The 19,692-nt window shown below is 44.5% G+C and overlaps 1 protein-coding gene across 6 annotated transcripts in view; it reads left to right on the top strand.

The window, feature by feature from the left end:
* Window positions 1-19,132, top strand: part of phf14 (PHD finger protein 14) — an 89,093-nt gene extending 69,961 nt beyond the window's left edge. For all 6 annotated transcript variants that reach the window (XM_029732220.1, XM_029732216.1, XM_029732221.1 and 3 more), the window contains one exon: window positions 17,605-19,132. In XM_029732220.1, the coding sequence (XP_029588080.1) occupies window positions 17,605-17,676 (72 nt within the window). In that variant the 3' untranslated portion in view covers window positions 17,677-19,132. The remainder of the gene's footprint in view (window positions 1-17,604) is intronic.
* The last annotated feature ends 560 nt before the right edge of the window (window positions 19,133-19,692 follow it).

Genomic DNA, 19,692 nt, shown 5'->3' with positions numbered 1-19,692 from the left:
AAGGCAGCTGGGACCATAGTCACCAAGAAAACAATTGGTAACACACTACGCCGTGAAGGACTGAAATCCTGCAGCGCCCGCAAGGTCCCCCTGCTCAAGAATACATATACATGCCCATCTGAAGTTTGCCAATGAACATCTGAATGACTCAGAGGACAACTGGTGAAAGTGTTGTGGTCAGATGAGACCAAAATGGAGCTCTTTGACATCAACTCAACTCGTCGTGTTTGGAGGAGGAGGAATGTTGCCTATGACCCTAAGAACACCATCTCCACCGTCAAACATGGAGGTGGAAACATTATGCTTTGGGGGTGTTTTTCTGCTAAGGGGACATGACAACTTCACCGCATCAAAGGGACGATGGACGGGGCCATGTACCGTTAAATCTTGGGTGAGAACCTCCTTCCCTCAGCCAGGGCATTGAAAATGGGTCGTGGATGGGTATTCCAGCACGACAATGACCCAAAACACATGGCCATGGCAACAAAGGAGTGGCTCAAGAAGAAGCACATTAAGGTCCTGGAGTGGCCTAGCCAGTCTCCAGACCTTAATCCCATAGACAATCTGTGGAGGGAGCTGAAGGTTCGAGTTGCCAAACGTCAGCCTCGAAACCTTAATTACTTAGAGAAGATCTGCAAAGAGGAGTGGGACAAAATCCCTCCTGAGATGTGTGCAAACCTGGTGGCCAACTACAAGAAACGTCTGACCTCTGTGATTGCCAACAAGGGTTTTGCCACCAAGTACTAAGTCATGTTTTGCAGAGGGGTCAAATACTTTTTTCCCTCATTAAAATGCAAATCATTTTTTTACATTTTTGACATGCGATTTTCTGGATTTGTTTGTTGTTATTCTGTCTCTCACTGTTCAAATAAACCTACTATTAAAATTATAGACTGATCATTTCTTTGTCAGTGGGAAAACGTACAAAATCAGCAGGGGATCAAATACTTTTTTCCCCCACTGTATACTCAGCTCCCAGGACCAGCTCCACTACATACTGGATGTATACTCAGCTCCCAGGACCACCTCCACTACATACTGGATGTATACTCAGCTCCCAGGACCCCCTCCATTACATACTGGATGTATAATCAGCTCCCAGGACCACCTCCATTACATACTGGATGTATACTCAGCTCCCAGGACCCCCTCCATTACATACTGGATGTATACTCAGCTCCCAGGACCCCCTCCATTACATACTGGATGTATACTCAGCTCCCAGGACCCCCTCCATTACATACTGGATGTATACTCAGCTCCCAGGACCCCCTCCATTACATACTGGATGTATACTCAGCTCCCAGGACCGCCTCCACTACATACTGGATGTATACTCAGCTCCCAGGACCAGCTTCACTACATACTGGATGTATACTCAGCTCCCAGGACCCCCTCCATTACATACTGGATGTATACTCAGCTCCCAGGACCGCCTCCACTACATACTGGATGTATACTCAGCTCCCAGGACCCCCTCCATTACATACTGGATGTATACTCAGCTCCCAGGACCCCCTCCACTACATACTGGATGTATACTCACCTCCCAGGACCCCCTCCATTACATACTGGATGTATACTCAGCTCCCAGGACCAGCTCCACTACATACTGGATGTATACTCAGCTCCCAGGACCAGCTCCACTACATACTGGATGTATACTCAGCTCCCAGGACCCCCTCCACTACATACTGGATGTATACTCAGCTCCCAGGACCCCCTCCACTACATACTGGATGTATACTCAGCTCCCAGGACCAGCTCCACTACATACTGGATGTATACTCAGCTTCCAGGACCAGCTCCACTACATACTGGATGTATACTCAGCTCCCAGGACCAGCTCCACTACATACTGGATGTATACTCAGCTTCCAGGACCAGCTCCACTACATACTGGATGTATACTCAGCTCCCAGGACCACCTCCACTACATACTGGATGTATACTCAGCTCCCAGGACCACCTCCACTACATACTGGATGTATACTCAGCTCGCAGGACCAGCTCCACTACATACTGGATGCATACTCTATGAAGACTGTGGGAGCAGCAGACACAAAAACGCAAAAGATTGCACATGCCACCACTCTCTGAGACCTGCTGATACAGCTTATAACCTCTTTGCGATGCCGTTTTGTTGTTAGTGAAAGTAAAGCAATGGTCTTAGGTGAGTTCAGCTGATCTTTTGATAATGCCCTTTTTCAAATGTGGCCAGATTTATATGCAAGTGAAAATCCCAAACATTTTGTGGCTACAACATCTATGACCAAGCTACGCAAAGGTAGCTTGGTCATAGGTAGCTGCGCCCATACATAGGTAGCTGCGCCCATACACCAGTGTATGGGCGCAGCATCTTGCATGTGGCTGAGTAAATATAGGCCTATACAATACATTAAAAAGGCAAAGTGTGAGGGCCTCCCGAGTGGCGCAGCTGAGGAGGTGCACAATTGGCTGGGTTGTCCTTGTCCCATCGCGCTCTAGCGACTGTGGTGGGCCGGGCGCAGTGCACGCTGACACGGTCGCCAGATGTACAGTGTTTCCTCTGACACATTGGTGCGGCTGACCTCCGGGTTAAGCGATCAGTGTGTCAAGAAGCAGTGTGGCGGGGTCATGTTTCGGAGGACGCACGGCTCTCGACCTTCGCCTCTCCCGAGTCCGTACGAGAGTTGCAGCTACCAATTGGATATCACGAAATTGGGGAGAAAAGGGGTTAAAAACTAAAATAAAAGACAAAGTGTGGAGGAATTAGTTTGGAGTAAAAGTTATGTCAACCCTCCAGATGACAGGAAGACTGCAGGAGAATAGCTAGAGTCTCTCCCTACTTCTCACCCTCCCTTCCTCCCAGCATCTCTCTCTCTCCCTCTGTCTCTCTATCTCTCTCTCCCCATTCTCTCTCGTACTCTCCTTCTCTCCCTCGCTTCCTCCAAGCATCTCGCGCTCTCCTTCTCTCCCTTCCTTCCTCCCAGCATCTCTCTCTCCCAAGTATCTCTCTCTGTCTCTCTGTCTCTCCATCTCTCTCTCCCCATTCTCTCTCGCACTCTCCTTCTCTCCCTCGCTTCCTCCAAGCAACTCGCACTCTCCTTCTCTCCCTCCCTTCCTCCCAGCATCTCTCTCTCCCAAGTATCTCTCTCTGTCTCTGTCTCTCCATCTCTCTCTCCCCCTTCTCTCTCGCACTCTCCTTCTCTCCATCGCTTCCTCCAAGCATCTCACGCTCTCCTTCTCTCCCTCCCTTCCTCCCAGCATCTCTCTCTCCCAAGTATCTCTCTCTGTCTCTCTGTCTCTCCATCTCTCTCTCCCCCTTCTCTCTCGCACTCTCCTTCTCTCCCTCGCTTCCTCCAAGCATCTCGCACTCTCCTTCTCTCCCTCCCTTCCTCCCAGCATCTCTCTCTCCCAAGTATCTCTCTCTGTCTCTCTGTCTCTCCATCTCTCTCTCCCCCTTCTCTCTCGCACTCTCCTTCTCTCCCTCGCTTCCTCCAAGCATCTCGCACTCTCCTTCTCTCCCTCCCTTCCTCCAAGCATCTGTAACTTCCCAGACAGACAATACATTATTAATAGAGATACCTTATCAGCAACCCAAAGGTGACATTGAGTATGTAGGGAGTTTTCTCCCTATGTACACACACCTGGCTGCAGCTAATTGAGATGTTGATGCAACTAAGGTCCATTGGCCCGATCTAACTGGGCCTCTTGTATATTTCATTACATTTCTTGAAATTACTTTGAGCTTGATGGCTGTTTGTCCAACGTGGTTTAGATTGAATCGTTTTAAAAGGGGAGGGGGTCTACCTTGGGTGGAGGAGTGTGTCTCATTGATGCCATAAATCACACTAATGGGGATCAGGGGAGAGAGAGAAAGGGCCTCCTGTATACTATATCTCCCTCTTTATAAAAGTCTGTATTGTACTTTCATGTCCATAATATAATAGTCTAGAGAGAGAGAGAGAGAGAGAGAGACTGTACTCTCATGTCCATAATATAATAGTCTAGAGAGAGACTGTACTCTCCTGTCCATAATATAATAGTCTAAAGAGAGAGAGAGAGACTGTACTCTCCTGTCCATAATATAATAGTCTAGAGAGAGACTGTACTCTCCTGTCCATAATATAATAGTCTAGAGAGAGAGAGAGAGAGAGAGAGACTGTACTCTCCTGTCCATAATATAATAGTCTAGAGAGAGCGAGAGAGAGAGAAAGAGAGACTGTACTCTCATGTCCATAATATAATAGTCTAGAGAGAGAGAGAGAGAGAGACCGTAATCTCCTGTCCATAATATAATAATCTAGAGAGAGACTGTACTCTCCTGTCCATAATATAATAGTCTAGAGAGAGAGAGAGAGAGAGAGAGAGAGAGAGAGAGAGAGAGACTGTACTCTCCTGTCCATAATATAATAATCTAGAGAGAGACTGTACTCTCCTGTCCATAATATAATAATCTAGAGAGAGACTGTACTCTCCTGTCCATAATATAATAGTCTAGAGAGAGAGAGAGAGAGAGACTGTACTCTCCTGTCCATAATATAATAATCTAGAGAGAGAGAGAGACTGTACTCTCCTGTCCATAATATAATAATCTAGAGAGAGACTGTACTCTCCTGTCCATAATATAATAGTCTAGAGAGAGAGAGAGAGAGAGACTGTACTCTCCTGTCCATAATATAATAATCTAGAGAGAGACTGTACTCTCCTGTCCATAATATAATAATCTAGAGAGAGACTGTACTCTCCTGTCCATAATATAATAGTCTAGAGAGAGAGAGAGAGAGAGACTGTACTCTCCTGTCCATAATATAATAATCTAGAGAGAGACTGTACTCTCCTGTCCATAATATAATAGTCTAGAGAGAGACTGTACTCTCCTGTCCATAATATAATAATCTAGAGAGAGACTGTACTCTCCTGTCCATAATCTAATAATCTAGAGAGAGACTGTACTCTCCTGTCCATAATATAATAGTCTAGAGAGAGACTGTACTCTCCTGTCCATAATATAATAATCTAGAGAGAGACTGTACTATCCTGTCCATAATATAATAGTCTAGAGAGAGAGAGACTGTACTCTCATGTCCATAATATAATAGTCTAAAGAGAGAGAGAGAGACTGTACTCTCCTGTCCATAATATAATAGTCTAGTGAGAGACTGTACTCTCCTGTCCATAATATAATAATCTAGAGAGAGAGAGAGAGAGAGAGAGAGAGAGAGAGACTGTACTCTCCTGTCCATAATATAATAGTCTAGAGAGAGAGAGAGAGAGAGACTGTACTCTCCTGTCCATAATATAATAATCTAGAGAGAGACTGTACTCTCCTGTCCATAATATAATAGTCTAGAGAGAGAGAGAGAGAGAGACTGTACTCTCCTGTCCATAATATAATAGTCTAGAGAGAGACTGTACTCTCCTGTCCATAATATAATAATCTAGAGAGAGAGAGAGAGAGAAAGAGAGAGACTGTACTCTCCTGTCCATAATATAATAGTCTAGAGAGAGAGAGAGAGAGAGACTGTACTCTCCTGTCCATAATATAATAATCTAGAGAGAGACTGTACTCTCCTGTCCATAATATAATAGTCTAGAGAGAGAGAGAGAGAGAGACTGTACTCTCCTGTCCATAATATAATAATCTAGAGAGAGACTGTACTCTCCTGTCCATAATATAATAGTCTAGAGAGAGAGAGAGAGACTGTACTCTCATGTCCATAATATAATAGTCTAAAGAGAGAGAGAGAGACTGTACTCTCCTGTCCATAATATAATAGTCTAGCGAGAGACTGTACTCTCCTGTCCATAATATAATAGTCTAGAGAGAGACTGTACTCTCCTGTCCATAATATAATAGTCTAGAGAGAGACTGTACTCTCCTGTCCATAATATAATAGTCTAAAGAGAGAGAGAGAGAGACTGTACTCTCATGTCCATAATATAATAGTCTAGAGAGAGAGAGAGACTGTACTCTCCTGTCCATAATATAATAGTCTAGAGAGAGAGAGAGACTGTACTCTCCTGTCCATAATATAATAGTCAGAGAGAGAGACTGTACTCTCCTGTCCATAATATAATAGTCTAGAGAGAGACTGTACTCTCCTGTCCATAATATAATAGTCTAGCGAGAGACTGTACTCTCCTGTCCATAATATAATAGTCTAGAGAGAGAGAGAGAGACTGTACTCTCATGTCCATAATATAATAGTCTAGAGAGAGACTGTACTCTCCTGTCCATAATATAATAGTTTAGAGAGAGACTGTACTCTCCTGTCCATAATATAATAGTCTAAAGAGAGAGAGAGAGACTGTACTCTCCTGTCCATAATATAATAGTCTAGAGAGAGACTGTACTCTCCTGTCCATAATATAATAGTCTAAAGAGAGACTGTACTCTCCTGTCCATAATATAATAGTTTAGAGAGAGACTGTACTCTCCTGTCCATAATATAATAGTCTAAAGAGAGACTGTACTCTCCTGTCCATAATATAATAGTTTAGAGAGAGACTGTACTCTCCTGTCCATAATATAATAGTCTAGAGAGAGACTGTACTCTCCTGTCCATAATATAATAGTCTAGAGAGAGAGAGAGAGACTGTACTCTCCTGTCCATAATATAATAGTCTAGAGAGAGAGAGAGAGACTGTACTCTCCTGTCCATAATATAATAGTCTAGAGAGAGAGACTGTACTCTCATGTCCATAATATTATGGTCTTGAGAGTTAGTTCATAGACTATACCTTCCTGGAACCTTGATGAGCACCAGTCTTCCACCACATGAGGGGAATCATTATGATGAGCACCAGTCTTCCACCACATGAGGGGAATCATTATGATGAGCACCAGTCTTCCACCACATGAGGGGAATCATTATGATGAGCACCAGTCTTCCACCACATGAGGGGAATCATTATGATGAGCACCAGTCTTCCACCACATGAGGGGAATCATTATAATGAGCACCGAGACGTAGCCTATAAGGAAAGGACACCCCAACTAGACCAACAGGCCCCGCTTCAATTGGGCAGGAATTACTCTGTACTGTATCTTCCTGTAGTTAGATGACCAGTCTACAGTACAGTACCTCTCTAGTGTCCTGTAGTTAGATGACCAGTCCACAGTACAGTACCTCTCTAGTGTCCTGTAGTTAGATGACCAGTCCACAGTACAGTACCTCTCTCTAGTGTAGTGTCCTATAGTTAGATGACCAGTCCACAGTACAGTACCTCTCTAGTGTCCTGTAGTTAGATGACCAGTCAACAGTACAGTACCTCTCTAGTGTCCTGTAGTTAGATGACCAGTCAACAGTACAGTACCTCTCTAGTGTCCTGTAGTTAGATGACCAGTCCACAGTACAGTACCTCTCTCTAGTGTAGTGTCCTGTAGTTAGATGACCAGTCCACAGTACAGTACCTCTCTAGTGTCCTGTAGTTAGATGACCAGTCCACAGTACAGTACCTCTCTCTAGTGTAGTGTCCTGTAGTTAGATGACCAGTCAACAGTACAGTACATCTTTAGTGTCCTGTAGTTAGATGACCAGTCAACAGTACAGTACCTCTCTCTAGTGTAGTGTCCTGTAGTTAGATGACCAGTCCACAGTACAGTACCTCTCTAGTGTAGTTAGATGACCAGTCAACAGTATAGTACCTCTCTAGTGTCCTGTAGTTAGATGACCAGTCCACAGTACAGTACCTCTCTCTAGTGTATCTTCCTGTAGTTAGATGACCAGTCAACAGTACAGTACCTCTCTAGTGTAGTTAGATGACCAGTCCACAGTACAGTACCTCTCTCTAGTGTAGTGTCCTGTAGTTAGATGACCAGTCCACAGTACAGTACCTCTCTCTAGTGTCCTGTAGTTAGATGACCAGTCAACAGTACAGTACCTCTCTAGTGTCCTGTAGTTAGATGACCAGTCAAATCAAATCAAATTTATTTATATAGCCCTTCGTACATCAGCTGAAATCTCAAAGTGCTGTACAGAAACCCAGCCTGAAACCCCAAACAGCAAGCAATGCATGTGTAGAAGCACGGTGGCTAGGAAAAACTCCCTAGGAAAAACTCCCTAGAAAGGCCAAAAACCTAGGAAGAAACCTAGAGAGGAACCAGGCTATGAGGGGTGGCCAGTCCTCTTCTGGCTGTGCCGGGTGGATATTATAACAGAACATGGTCAAGATGTAAAAATGTTCATAAATGACCAGCATGGTCAAATAATAATAATCATAGTAGTTGTCGAGGGTGCAACAAGCACGTCCGGTGAACAGGTCAGGGTTCCATAGCCGCAGGCAGAACAGTTGAAACTGGAGCAGCAGCATGGCCAGGTGGACTGGGGACAGCAAGGAGTCATCATGTCAGGTAGTCCTGAGGCATGGTCCTAGGGCTCAGGTCCTCCGAGAGAAAGAAAGAAAGAGAGAAAGAGAGAATTAGAGAGAGCATATTTAAATTCACACAAGACACCAGATAAGACAAGATAAATACTCCAGATGTAACAGACTGACCCTAGACCCCGAAACATAAACTACTGCAGCATAAATACTGGAGGCTGAGACAGGAGGGATCAGAAGACACTGTGGCCCCATCCGATGATACCCCCGGACAGGGCCAAACAGGCAGGATATAACCCCACCCACTTTGCCAAAGCACAGCACCCACACCACTAGAGGGATGTCTACAACCACCAACTTACCGTCCTAAGACAAGGCCGAGTATAACCCACAAAGATCTCCGCCATGGCACAACCCAAGGGGGGGGGGCGCCAACCCAGACAGGAAGACCACGTCAGTGACTCAACCCACTCAAGTGACGCACCCCTCCCATGGACGGCATGGAAGAACACCAGTAAGCCAGTGACTCAGCCCCTGTAATAGGGTTAGAGGCAGAGAATCCCAGTGGAAAGAGGGGAACCGGCAAGGCAGAGACAGCAAGGGCGGTTCGTTGCTCCAGCCTTTCCATTCACCTTCACACTCCTGGGCCAGACTATACTTAATCATAGGACCTACTGAAGAGATGAGTCTTCAGTAAAGACTGTAAGTCAACAGTACAGTACATCTTTAGTGTAGTGTCCTGTAGTTAGATGACCAGTCCACAGTACAGTACCTCTTTAGTGTAGTGTCCTGTAGTTAGATGACCAGTCAGAAGTACAGTACCTCTAGTGTCCTGTAGTTAGATGACCAGTCAACAGTACAGTACCTCTCTCGTGTCCTGTAGTTAGATGACCAGTCAACAGTACAGTACCTCTCTAGTGTCCTGTAGTTAGATGACCAGTCAGAAGTACAGTACCTCTAGTGTCCTGTAGTTAGATGACCAGTCAACAGTACAGTACCTCTCTCGTGTCCTGTAGTTAGATGACCAGTCAACAGTACAGTACCTCTCTAGTGTAGTTAGAACCAGTCAACAGTACAGTACCTCTCTCTAGTGTAGTTAGATGATCAGTCAACAGTACAGTACCTCTCTCTAGTGTAGTTAGATCACCAGTCAACAGTACAGTACCTCTTTAGTGTAGTTAGAACCAGTCAACAGTACAGTACCTCTTTAGTGTAGAGTCCTGTAGTTTAATCACCATATACTACCTCTCTAGGGGTATTTCCCAGTAATGAATTATTCCTCCTAAAGTGTGCACTCGTTCACTACTTGTGCCACTCATTTTCTGTCAAATCCGTGGAGGAAAGTGAACAAGTGCACAAGAGAAAGAAGAGATTATTGGAATGCATCTTAGTGCTCTTTCCAGTCCTTGGTAGCCACATTCAGCAGTCAACAATCGCTCAAGCTGCCAGGCTTCTTATTGACTTGTCCTCTGGTCCCTCATGTTCCACTTCTTTGACATTTCTGTTGTTTTTATTTGTTCCTGATTTGTTTCTCCTCTCCAGCACTCAGAGATAATGGAGGAGGCACTTGAGCCAATTTGGCCCGCCGATTCCTTCCAAGCACTTTAGTCGCTATTTATGATTCCGTGCCACTTTTTAAATGGTTCAAATTGGAAACAGAGAGAAATGACTTCTCTTCCCACCACCACCATATACTTTCCCTGTGAGCATCAGCGCTTATCAAACAGAGGATAAAAAACCTCCCGCTTGTGCATTTTACCTCTGATTAAATTAGACCTGGCCTGGTAGGCTCCCCTCAGTATCTGTCATGCCTCACTAAAATGAAATTCCTCTTCTCGGAAAAGAAGGGAGATTAATGAATGCCCTTTGTAATAAATGAAATGGGAATCACAAATATGCCCAGTCATGAAATGTAATTGCGCTGCTTTCTGGTGACTGGTTTGGCTGGGCGGTGGGATGTAGGGAGCAATGGAGAGGGAAACATTAGGAGAGGGAGAAGAGTAGGGAAGAGAGGAGAGGGGAGGAAAAAGTGAGGGAGAAGAGGACCGGAGAAGAGAAGAGCGAGGTAGAGGAGGGGAGAGAGGAGAAGAGGCAGAGTGTGTGAGTGAGAGGGGGTTAAATGTAGCGCGTAACGCACAGTCTGAACAAGCTAATGAAGCGACTGTTTATGACCCAACCAATGCTATTGTGTCCTCACCTGAATGGCAACAGAGGCTTTAAAACACACCAGTGCACACACACACACACACACATTCACGCTCATAACCTCCCACTCTCATACACACACACACACTTATACACATATTCACACACATTCATGCTCAAACACTGACACACATGCACACACTCAAACACACGACTCATCAGATACACGACTCTTCACACACAGACACACGACACTTCACACACAGACATACGACTCTTCACACACAGACACACGACTCTTCACACACAGACACACAGCTCTTCACACACAGACACACAGCGCTTCACACACAGACACACAGCCCTTCACACAAACGCACAGCTCTTCACACACACACGACTTTTCACTCACACGACATTTCACACACAGACACACAGCCCTTCACACACAGACACACAGCCCTTCACACAAACACACAGCTCTTCACACACACACGACTTTTCACTCACACGACACTTCACACACAGACACACAACTCTTCACACACAGACACACAAGTCTTCACACACACGAGTCTTCACACACAGACACACAGCTCTTTACACACAGACACACGACCCTTCACACACAGACACACAGCTCTTTACACACAGACACACGACCCTTCACACACAGACACACAGCTCTTCAGACACACGACTCTTCACACACAGACACACAGCGCTTCAGACACAGACACACAGCGCTTCACACACAGACACACAGCTCTTCAGACACACAGCTCTTCACACACAGACACACGACTCTTCATTGGCTTAATCAATTTGTTTTGTGCCATTAGAATTTAATCTGTCCCTTTCAAAATGACTAAACGTCTTTGTGAAAAAAATTGTGTTTGATGACTATGAATACACACAGGGCTTCACACCAGTGTCTGTGTGTGTATGCTCTCTTTTGGACTTTAGTTTGGGTCACATGAGTTGTTTTGATCGGTAATTATTTGTATGCTTTAATGTTGTTCACACTGTGGGTGTTTTCATGTGGCTCTAGGAGCATCAATACCTTGCTGGGATGCTGTAACCCCTTCAGAACCACCCAGCAGCACCGATCAAAGAAACCCAGTTCCATAGCACTGCTTCCTCCACCACACACACACAGTGCACCGCAGACAACCACACTACTAAATACAATAAAAGCAGAAAACACGATAAGGAAAATAAGTCATACTAATTAGCTGCTAATTCTTTTGAGGACTGCGCCGGCTTGATAAAGGACCGGTGCTAAAGCTCATTAAAGAATGAGACATGCAGCGTTGGACATTTACATTTTCTTTTACAGCATTATTTTTAATCCCGCTTTATGAAGTTGCCTACATGGCGTGTGTGGGCGGGAGGGAGGGAGGGAGGGAGGGGGGGGGGTGCTTCACTCGTCTTTTAGAGCAATTGCGTTCTTCCTACCAGGCAGCGGGGGTCTCAGCCTCACGCACATTAGCAGCTCCATGAGCCTTTGTTGCCACCTAGGGTTCACTTCTGTCCTCTCTTCGCTCTCCTCATCTTCCTCCCCCTCTCCTCCTTGCTCTCCTTCTCCTGTGTGGGAGGAGTAGTTTCCCTGTTTCTCTTTCTCCCCTCCTTTCTCCCCTCCTCCTTTCCTCTCCTCCTCCTCTCCTTCCAGACTCACATGTTGAGAGCGGCAGTAGCGGTGTGTGAGAAAGCAGGAGCGCGGTGGACGACAGGCTCTGCATGCCCTTTAAGAACACCAAACTCAATTAGAATAAAAAGTATGGCATTTCATTATCATACATGTATATGCTGCTAGTGCCAGAGGGCTGGGGACCCATGGAGAGCTCTCCCTTTCTGTCTCTCTCTTTCCCCCATCCCCTCCATCCCCCTCTCCCCCTACCTCTCTTCCAGAGGGGAGGGATGGAGATATGCCAGAGCCTGTCAGTTTCTCCCTCTTATCCCCTCTTCCTCCACTGCTCTCTCCCTTTCGCCAGGCCCTCTGAGGGGAGACATCTTTCTGGTGGCTCTCTGCCTCTCCATTCTGCTCCGCTCCTCACAGAGCAAATATCACTCTGTCTGTCAGGGACCCTGACACTAGGCTGGACCCACTATCTCACTCTCTTGTTTCTGTTGCGGAACAGGCCCAGGGTTTCTCCTAGCCTGGTGCCAGATCGGATGGCCGTGGTCATAATGGAAAGGGTACACCACAGCATAGAGTTGTGGTTAGTTACTTGTCATTGTTTATGTCCTCCAATCCAATGGCTTGTCTAATGAATCCCACAGCAGTGCAGTAATGATCGTATCAGCACGTTTCCATGTTTCTATTGGCCGTCTCTCTCCTTAGCTCCTTCAGTGTATATTGTGTAGTGCCGTCATACTCCTGGGAGGGAGGTGGATGGAGGGGAGAGGAGGAGATCAGCAGCAGGCCCTGCAAATCAGTCCCCAAGAGGCCAGGAACAGGGGTGTCTCCCCTCCCCCTTCTCTCCAGGGACAGACACTACATCAAGGAAGGAGAAAGAGGGAGAGCGGGAGGGAGGGAGAGAGAGGGGGAGAGATCTGCCTGGGGATGTGATAGTGAATGGTACCACAGGTAATTGGAAAATTGGCAGGCTTGTCAGAGAGATTTGGTGGATGGCACAGGCCGATACGTACAGCGGCCGGTGTTCACGACATGTCATCCCCGGCAACGATAGATTTATATCGGCCCACAAGGACCGGGCGGAGGAGGGAAGTAGAGAAGTATCCTGACTTCAGGAAAAAGGAAGGCATTTTTCACCAGGGGCAGGCTGCATATCAAAGTGTGTCCAGAGAGGTGCAGACACAGACAAGGTTTGTGTGAGTTACAGGGTGATATATGAACCAGAACTAAACTCTGGCCCCTGGTTGATTTACGACTCCACAGTTACTGTCTTATAGTTAACAAGCCTGGGGGATCCTGCTACGTAGTTAGGCTGCGTCCCGATTGGCACCCTAGTCCCAGTGCACCCTATTCACAGAGCCAATAGGGATAGGTGAAAAGGTGCCATTTGGGACGCATCCTTAGATACTGTATGAGGCGAGAGATACTCTGAATACCTGGGAGGGGGCTTGATGTTTAGATACTCAATTCGCCCAATTAGCTGCTGTTGAAGTGCACTTGGGAGTTTCGGGAGATTTGCTCTCGTGTTATAATAAATACCATAGGGAATAGGGTTATGGATGAAGACTGTCATGAAAATAAAATAACCATCATAAATGTTTTGTTTTTTTGTGGAACGAACAGATGACTGAACGGCCGGGCATTCGTGAGGTTGAGTCCAAACTTTGCTCCTTGCTGAAACAAGCATGGTGTTGTAGCAAACAAGTCTTCAGTTGCCTAGGCAATGCCCCCCTCCCTGCAGCAGCAGCACATTAATTCAGGAACTGAGGAGAGGAGAGAATGTGCATCTTAGAAAGAAAATATATATATCCAGTACCAGTCAAAAGTTTGGACATACCTTCTCATTCAGGGGTTGTCTTTATTTTGACTATTTTCTACATAGTAGAATAATAGTGAAGACATCAAAACTATGACATAACGCATATGGAATCAAGTAGTAAACAAAAAAGTGTTAAATAAATCTAAATATATTTTATATTTGAGATTCTTCAAAGTAACCACCCTTTGCCTTGATGACAGCTTTGCACACTCTTGGCATTCTCTCAACCAGCTTCATCAGGTAGTCACCTGAAATGCATTTCAATTCGCAGGTGTGCCTCGTTAAAAGTTCATTTGTGGAATGTCTTTCCTTCTTAATGTGTTTGAGCCAATCAATTGTGTTGTGACAAGGTAGGGGTGGTATACAGAAGATATCCCTATTTGGTAAAATACCAAGTCCATATTATAGCAAGAACAGCTCAAATAAGCAAAGAGAAATGACAGTCAATCATTACTTTAAGACATGAAGGTCAGTCAATCTAGAAAAAGTAATGAACTTTGAAAGTTTCTTCAAGTGCAGTCGCAAAAACCATCAAGCGCTATGATGAAACTGGCTCTCATGAGGACTGCCACAGGAAAGGAAAACCCAGAGTTACCTCTGCTGCAGAGGATAAGTTCATTAGAGTTAATTGCACCTCAGATTGCAGCCCAAATAAATGCTTCACAGAGTTCAAGTAACAGACACATCTCAACATCAACTGTTCAGAGGAGACTGCGTGAATCAGGCCTTCATGGTTGAATCGGTGCAAAGAAACCACTACTAAAGGACACCAATAATAATAATAAGAGACTTGCTTGGGCCAAGAAACACGAGCAATGGACATTAGACTGGTGGAAAACTGTCCTTTGCTCTGATGAGTCCAAATATGAAATTTTTGGTTCCAACCGCCGTGTCTTTGTGAGATGCAGAGTAGGTGAACGGATGATCTCCGCATGTGTGGTTCCCACTGTGAAGCATGGAGGAGGAGGTGTGATGGTGTGGGGGTGCTTTGCTGGTGACACTGTCTGTGATTTATTTAGAATTCAAGGCACAGTTAACCAGCATGGCTACCACAGAATTCTGCATCGATACTCCATCCCATCTGGTTTGCACCTCCAGGCTGTGTAAGGGCTATTAGTCCAAGAAGGAGAGTGATGGTGCTTCATCAGATGACCTGGCCTCCACAATCACCCGACCTCAACCCAATTGAGATGGTTTGGGATGAGTTGGACCGCAGAGTGAAGGAAAAGCAGCCAACAAGTGCTCAGCATCTGTGGGAACTCCTTCAAGACTGTTGGAAAAGCATTCCTCATGGAGCTGGTTGAGAGAATGCCAAGAGTGTGCAAAGCTGTCATCAAGGCAAAGGGTGGCTACTTTGAAGAATCTCAAATATAAAATATACTTTGATTTGTTTAATTATTTTTGGTTACTACATAATTCCATATGTTATTTCATAGTTTTGATGTCTTCACTATTATTCTACAATGTAGAAAATAGTACTATTTAAGAAAAGCCCTTGAATGAGTAGGTGTGTCCAAACCTTTTACTGGTACTGTAAATATACAGTGCATTCGGAAAGTATTCAGACCCATTGACTTTTTCCACATTGTTACATTACAGCCTTATTCTAAAATGCATTAAATCGTTTTTTCCCCTCATCAATCTACACACAATAGCCCATAATTACAAAGCAAAAACCGGTTTTTAGAATAAAATAATTCACATTTACATAAGTATTCAGAACCTTTAATCAGTACTTTGTTGAAGCACCTTTGGCAGAGATTACAGCCTTGAGTCTTCTTGGGTATGACACTACAAGCTTGGCACACCTGTATTTGGGGAGTTTCTCCCATTCTTCTCTGCAGATCCTCTCAAGCTCTGTCAGGTTGGATGGGGAGCGTCGCTGCACAGCTATTTTCAGGTTCAAGTCCGGGCTCTGGCTGGGCCACTCAAGGACATTCAGAGACTTGTCCCGAAGCCCTCCTGCGTTGTCTTGGCTGTGTGCTTAGGGTAATTGTCCTGTTGGAAGGTGAACCTTTGCCCCAGTCTGAGATCCTGAGGATCTCTCTATACTTAACTCTGTTAATCTTTCCCTCGATCCTGACTAGTCTCCCAGTCTCCGCCGCGGAAAGACATCCCCACAACATGGTGCTGTCACCACCATGCTTCACCGTAGGGATGGTGCCAGGTTTCCTCCAGATGTGACGCTTGGCATTCAGACCAAAGAGTTTCATCTTGGTTTCATCAGACCTGAGAATCTTGTTTCCCATGGTCTGAGAGTCATGTGCCTTTTACTCCATCTAGCCACTCTACCATAAAGGCATGATTGGTGGAGTGTTGCAGAGATGGTTGTCCTTCTGGAAGGTTCTCCCATCTCCACAGAGGTACTCTGGAGCTCTGTCAGTGACCATCAGGTTTTTGGTCACCTCCCTGACAAAGGCCCTTCTCCCCCGATTGCTCAGTTTGGCCGGGCAGCCAGCTCTAGGAAGGGTATTGGCGGTTCCAAAGTTTTTAGAATGATGGAGGCCACTGTATTCTTGGGGACTTTCAATGCTGCAGACATTTTTTGATACCCTTCCTCAGATTTGTGCCTCGACACAATCCTGTCTCGGAGCTCTACGGACAATTCCTTAGACCTCATGGCTTGGTTTTTGCTCTGACATGCACTGTCAACTGTGGGACCTTATATAGACAGGTGTGTGCCTTTCCAAATCATGTCCAATCAATTGAATTTACCACATGTGGACTCCAATCAAGTTGTAGAAACATCTCAAGGATGATCAATGGAAACAGGATGCACCCGAGCTCAATTTCGAGTCTCATAGCAAAGGGTTTGAATAGTTATGTAAATAATATTTCTAAAAACCTATTTTCGCTTTGTCATTGTGAGGTATTGCGTGTAGATTGATGAGGGAAAAATGTAATCCATTTTAGATTGAGGCTGTAACGTAACAAAATGTGGTCACCGTAACAGTTATTATGGTGACCATGTCATTTGGCTGACCAATAAGCGTCATCCATAATTCCATGACCATCACAGCCCTAACGGAGAGGCTACACTGGTGTTAAGGAGCACTTAGGAATGTACCATAGCCACCTTGCTATGTGGTTAGATATAGAGGATACTATAAGGATACTGTGAGAGGAAACTGAAAATGTAACGACTGCTTTAAGGAGTGTGTGTGTACATACACACGAACGTGCAGATGGACAGACATACGTGAGGTGTAGGCCTAGTGTAGATTCTTGGTGTGGATGTAAAGGCCTGCTGTTTCTAACAGTGTGTATAGTGTGTAGATGTGGTTCTAACTCAGTGTGTATATTAACCTCTAGAGATGGAGATAATTGCATCTGTCAGAGTCGTTTAGTCACTGTTGCTGCTGTCGCCTGCCCCTCTGGGTCCAGCCTCTTTACAGCTCTACGTTTTAATAGGAAATGGCTGCTGAGCAATGTTGTTAGCAGGGAAGTCACCACTAACTAACACCAGCACAACACTAACCTCCCAACACTAACTACTTATCCCTGTTTGTATTGTGACAGACCTTTCTAAAAATCTCATTTGTGGTTGTGAGTTAGGATGTGATTTGTCCAACTGTGGTCTAAAGGACTTTGATGTTTCACCTTCCAGAGACCCATTTTGGGGACCCAGGTGAGGAAAATACCATGCCTGAATATTCTGTGTTGACCCGATTTCTATGTTTTTTTTATGTTTCAGGAGGAACATGAGGAGGACGAAGAGGACGATTCTGTCAAAGAGGAAACGACAGAGAACGAGTTCCCAATCTAAATTCCCAACTGAAACAAAAACAGCAGTTTTACCATATCTTGAGCACAATGATCAAATGCTAGTGGTCACCGGATGGTCAGTGTCATCAACTCCACTTGAAAGCTCTGTAGGTAACAGGACAGTCTGTAGTGTCTCACAGTTTTACTGCCCATACTGCTCATCTCTAGCCTGGTCCCAGATCTGTTTGTGCTTTCTTGCAGCTAATGACTACACAACCACAAGACGGCCCAAACAGATCTGGGACCAGGCTAACGCATCTTTTCTCTTCAGTAAGATATGGGACAGAGTTCCTACCCACGTTAGTTTTGTAGCCAGAGGAACAGTATATTTTAGAGAACAGAATGTATTTGGTTATCTTTTAGAGGGAATAGTATGTATTTACGAAAGGGACAGGGCTGAACTCTCACACTCGCTATGGTAACTGGAGATGTCACTGACATGTAGGTTTTATCATATAAATATACAATCTAGAATCTATTCTAGGTTATATATTCTAAAATGTATTTCTATGGTTTGTATATAAGAACTTAATGAAAAAGCACATCAATGTATTCTGACAGAGAAGGTTTTCATTCAGTGGGGCCCAGTGATAGATTTATGTTTTCAGGGGCTTCCGTCGTGGATTTAATTTGCAGCAGAGATGAAATCAAATAAATATAAAACCCAGGGAAAGTGCCTGGTTGGACCAGACCAGTCAGACTGTTAAAGGATATGTACCTGCTTGATGTTTTTATGAACTTGACCAACCAAACATTTTCCCTCAGATCTATTTTCATACACTAATCAGAATACAGTATGATGTTTTCTGAAGTCTGGTCCCAGATCTGTTTGTGCTGTCACAAACAAGAACCATTAGAGTTGGCTGCACAGCACAAACAGATCTGGGATCTTGCTATATCTTCAATGCCCGGTTTACATACACCGTATGTTAAGTATTCAGTGGTGTTGAGTATTTCTTCTACAATCTCTCATCACAGTTGAATTGAAACACTATTTGTCGTACAGGTCTTGTATCACTTTTTTTGTGCTATTTGGTCTTCTCTCTATCAATTGTCATGACCTCTTTTTAATGAGTTTAGTTTTATATTTGTATGCATTTATGTTCATACTGTCTGACATACTGTCAGTAACCTTTATACACATTTGACGTCAGCGATCCTCTTTGTTTGTGGCAGCACTACAAGTCAAAGGAAACAAACACAATTTGTATTTAGTAGGATTTCTTAGGCTTTTAACACAGGCTGTCTAGAAACTACAGTCCAAGTCAACACGTTTTGCCTTTGATTTGCCTGTTTAAGTGCTACCAATGTTCTATGTTTTGATTTAACATTAATGCAACAAGGAAAATGTCATGTTTTTTTTGTTTTTTCCTGGGGGGATATGCATTTGCTAAGAGTATGTATTTAGATACTTTGAAAATGTTTAAATGCCAATAAACTTAATTTCCACAAATATATTATGGTTTTAATATCGTTTCCGTCTCTGACATTCATTCAATTTGACTTTGTCAGCATCAAAAAAAGAACCCTCCTTATACAAAGCTTTGGGTCAACTGCAGTCATAAAAATCAGAAAGGAAATTGCAACCATTCTGCTTGATCATTTGACATTAAATATATATAGGGAATAGGGTGCCATTTGGGATTCATCCTAGATCCTAGCCTACAGTAATGGAGTGTTGAGTAGGACCAGAGACAGCACAGTGACTCCTCTGTGTTCCTTGGGTCATAATATGTTGCTCTATATTATTTATCCTCACAAAGGACTCTCAGCCCCATTTAAACTGCAGTCATGTGCCAGCACTAGTAGGGGCGTTGCTCCACACACACTCATGCTTATTTTTACAATCCTCCAAACAGGTATACACTAACGCACATTCTTCCTCCCCCCTCTTCCTTCCTTCACTCTCTATTTCTTTTCTCCTTTCTCTCTGTTTCTCTGTCTCTCTCACACACATTCATATACAAAAGGATTGAAAAATGAAACGCTGTCAGATGAATCTTTATATTTCATTGCC

This window comes from Salmo trutta, chromosome 34, assembly GCF_901001165.1.
Source record: "Salmo trutta chromosome 34, fSalTru1.1, whole genome shotgun sequence".
Taxonomy (NCBI): Eukaryota; Metazoa; Chordata; class Actinopteri; order Salmoniformes; family Salmonidae; genus Salmo; species Salmo trutta.
This window is presented reverse-complemented; position numbering and strand designations above follow the sequence as displayed.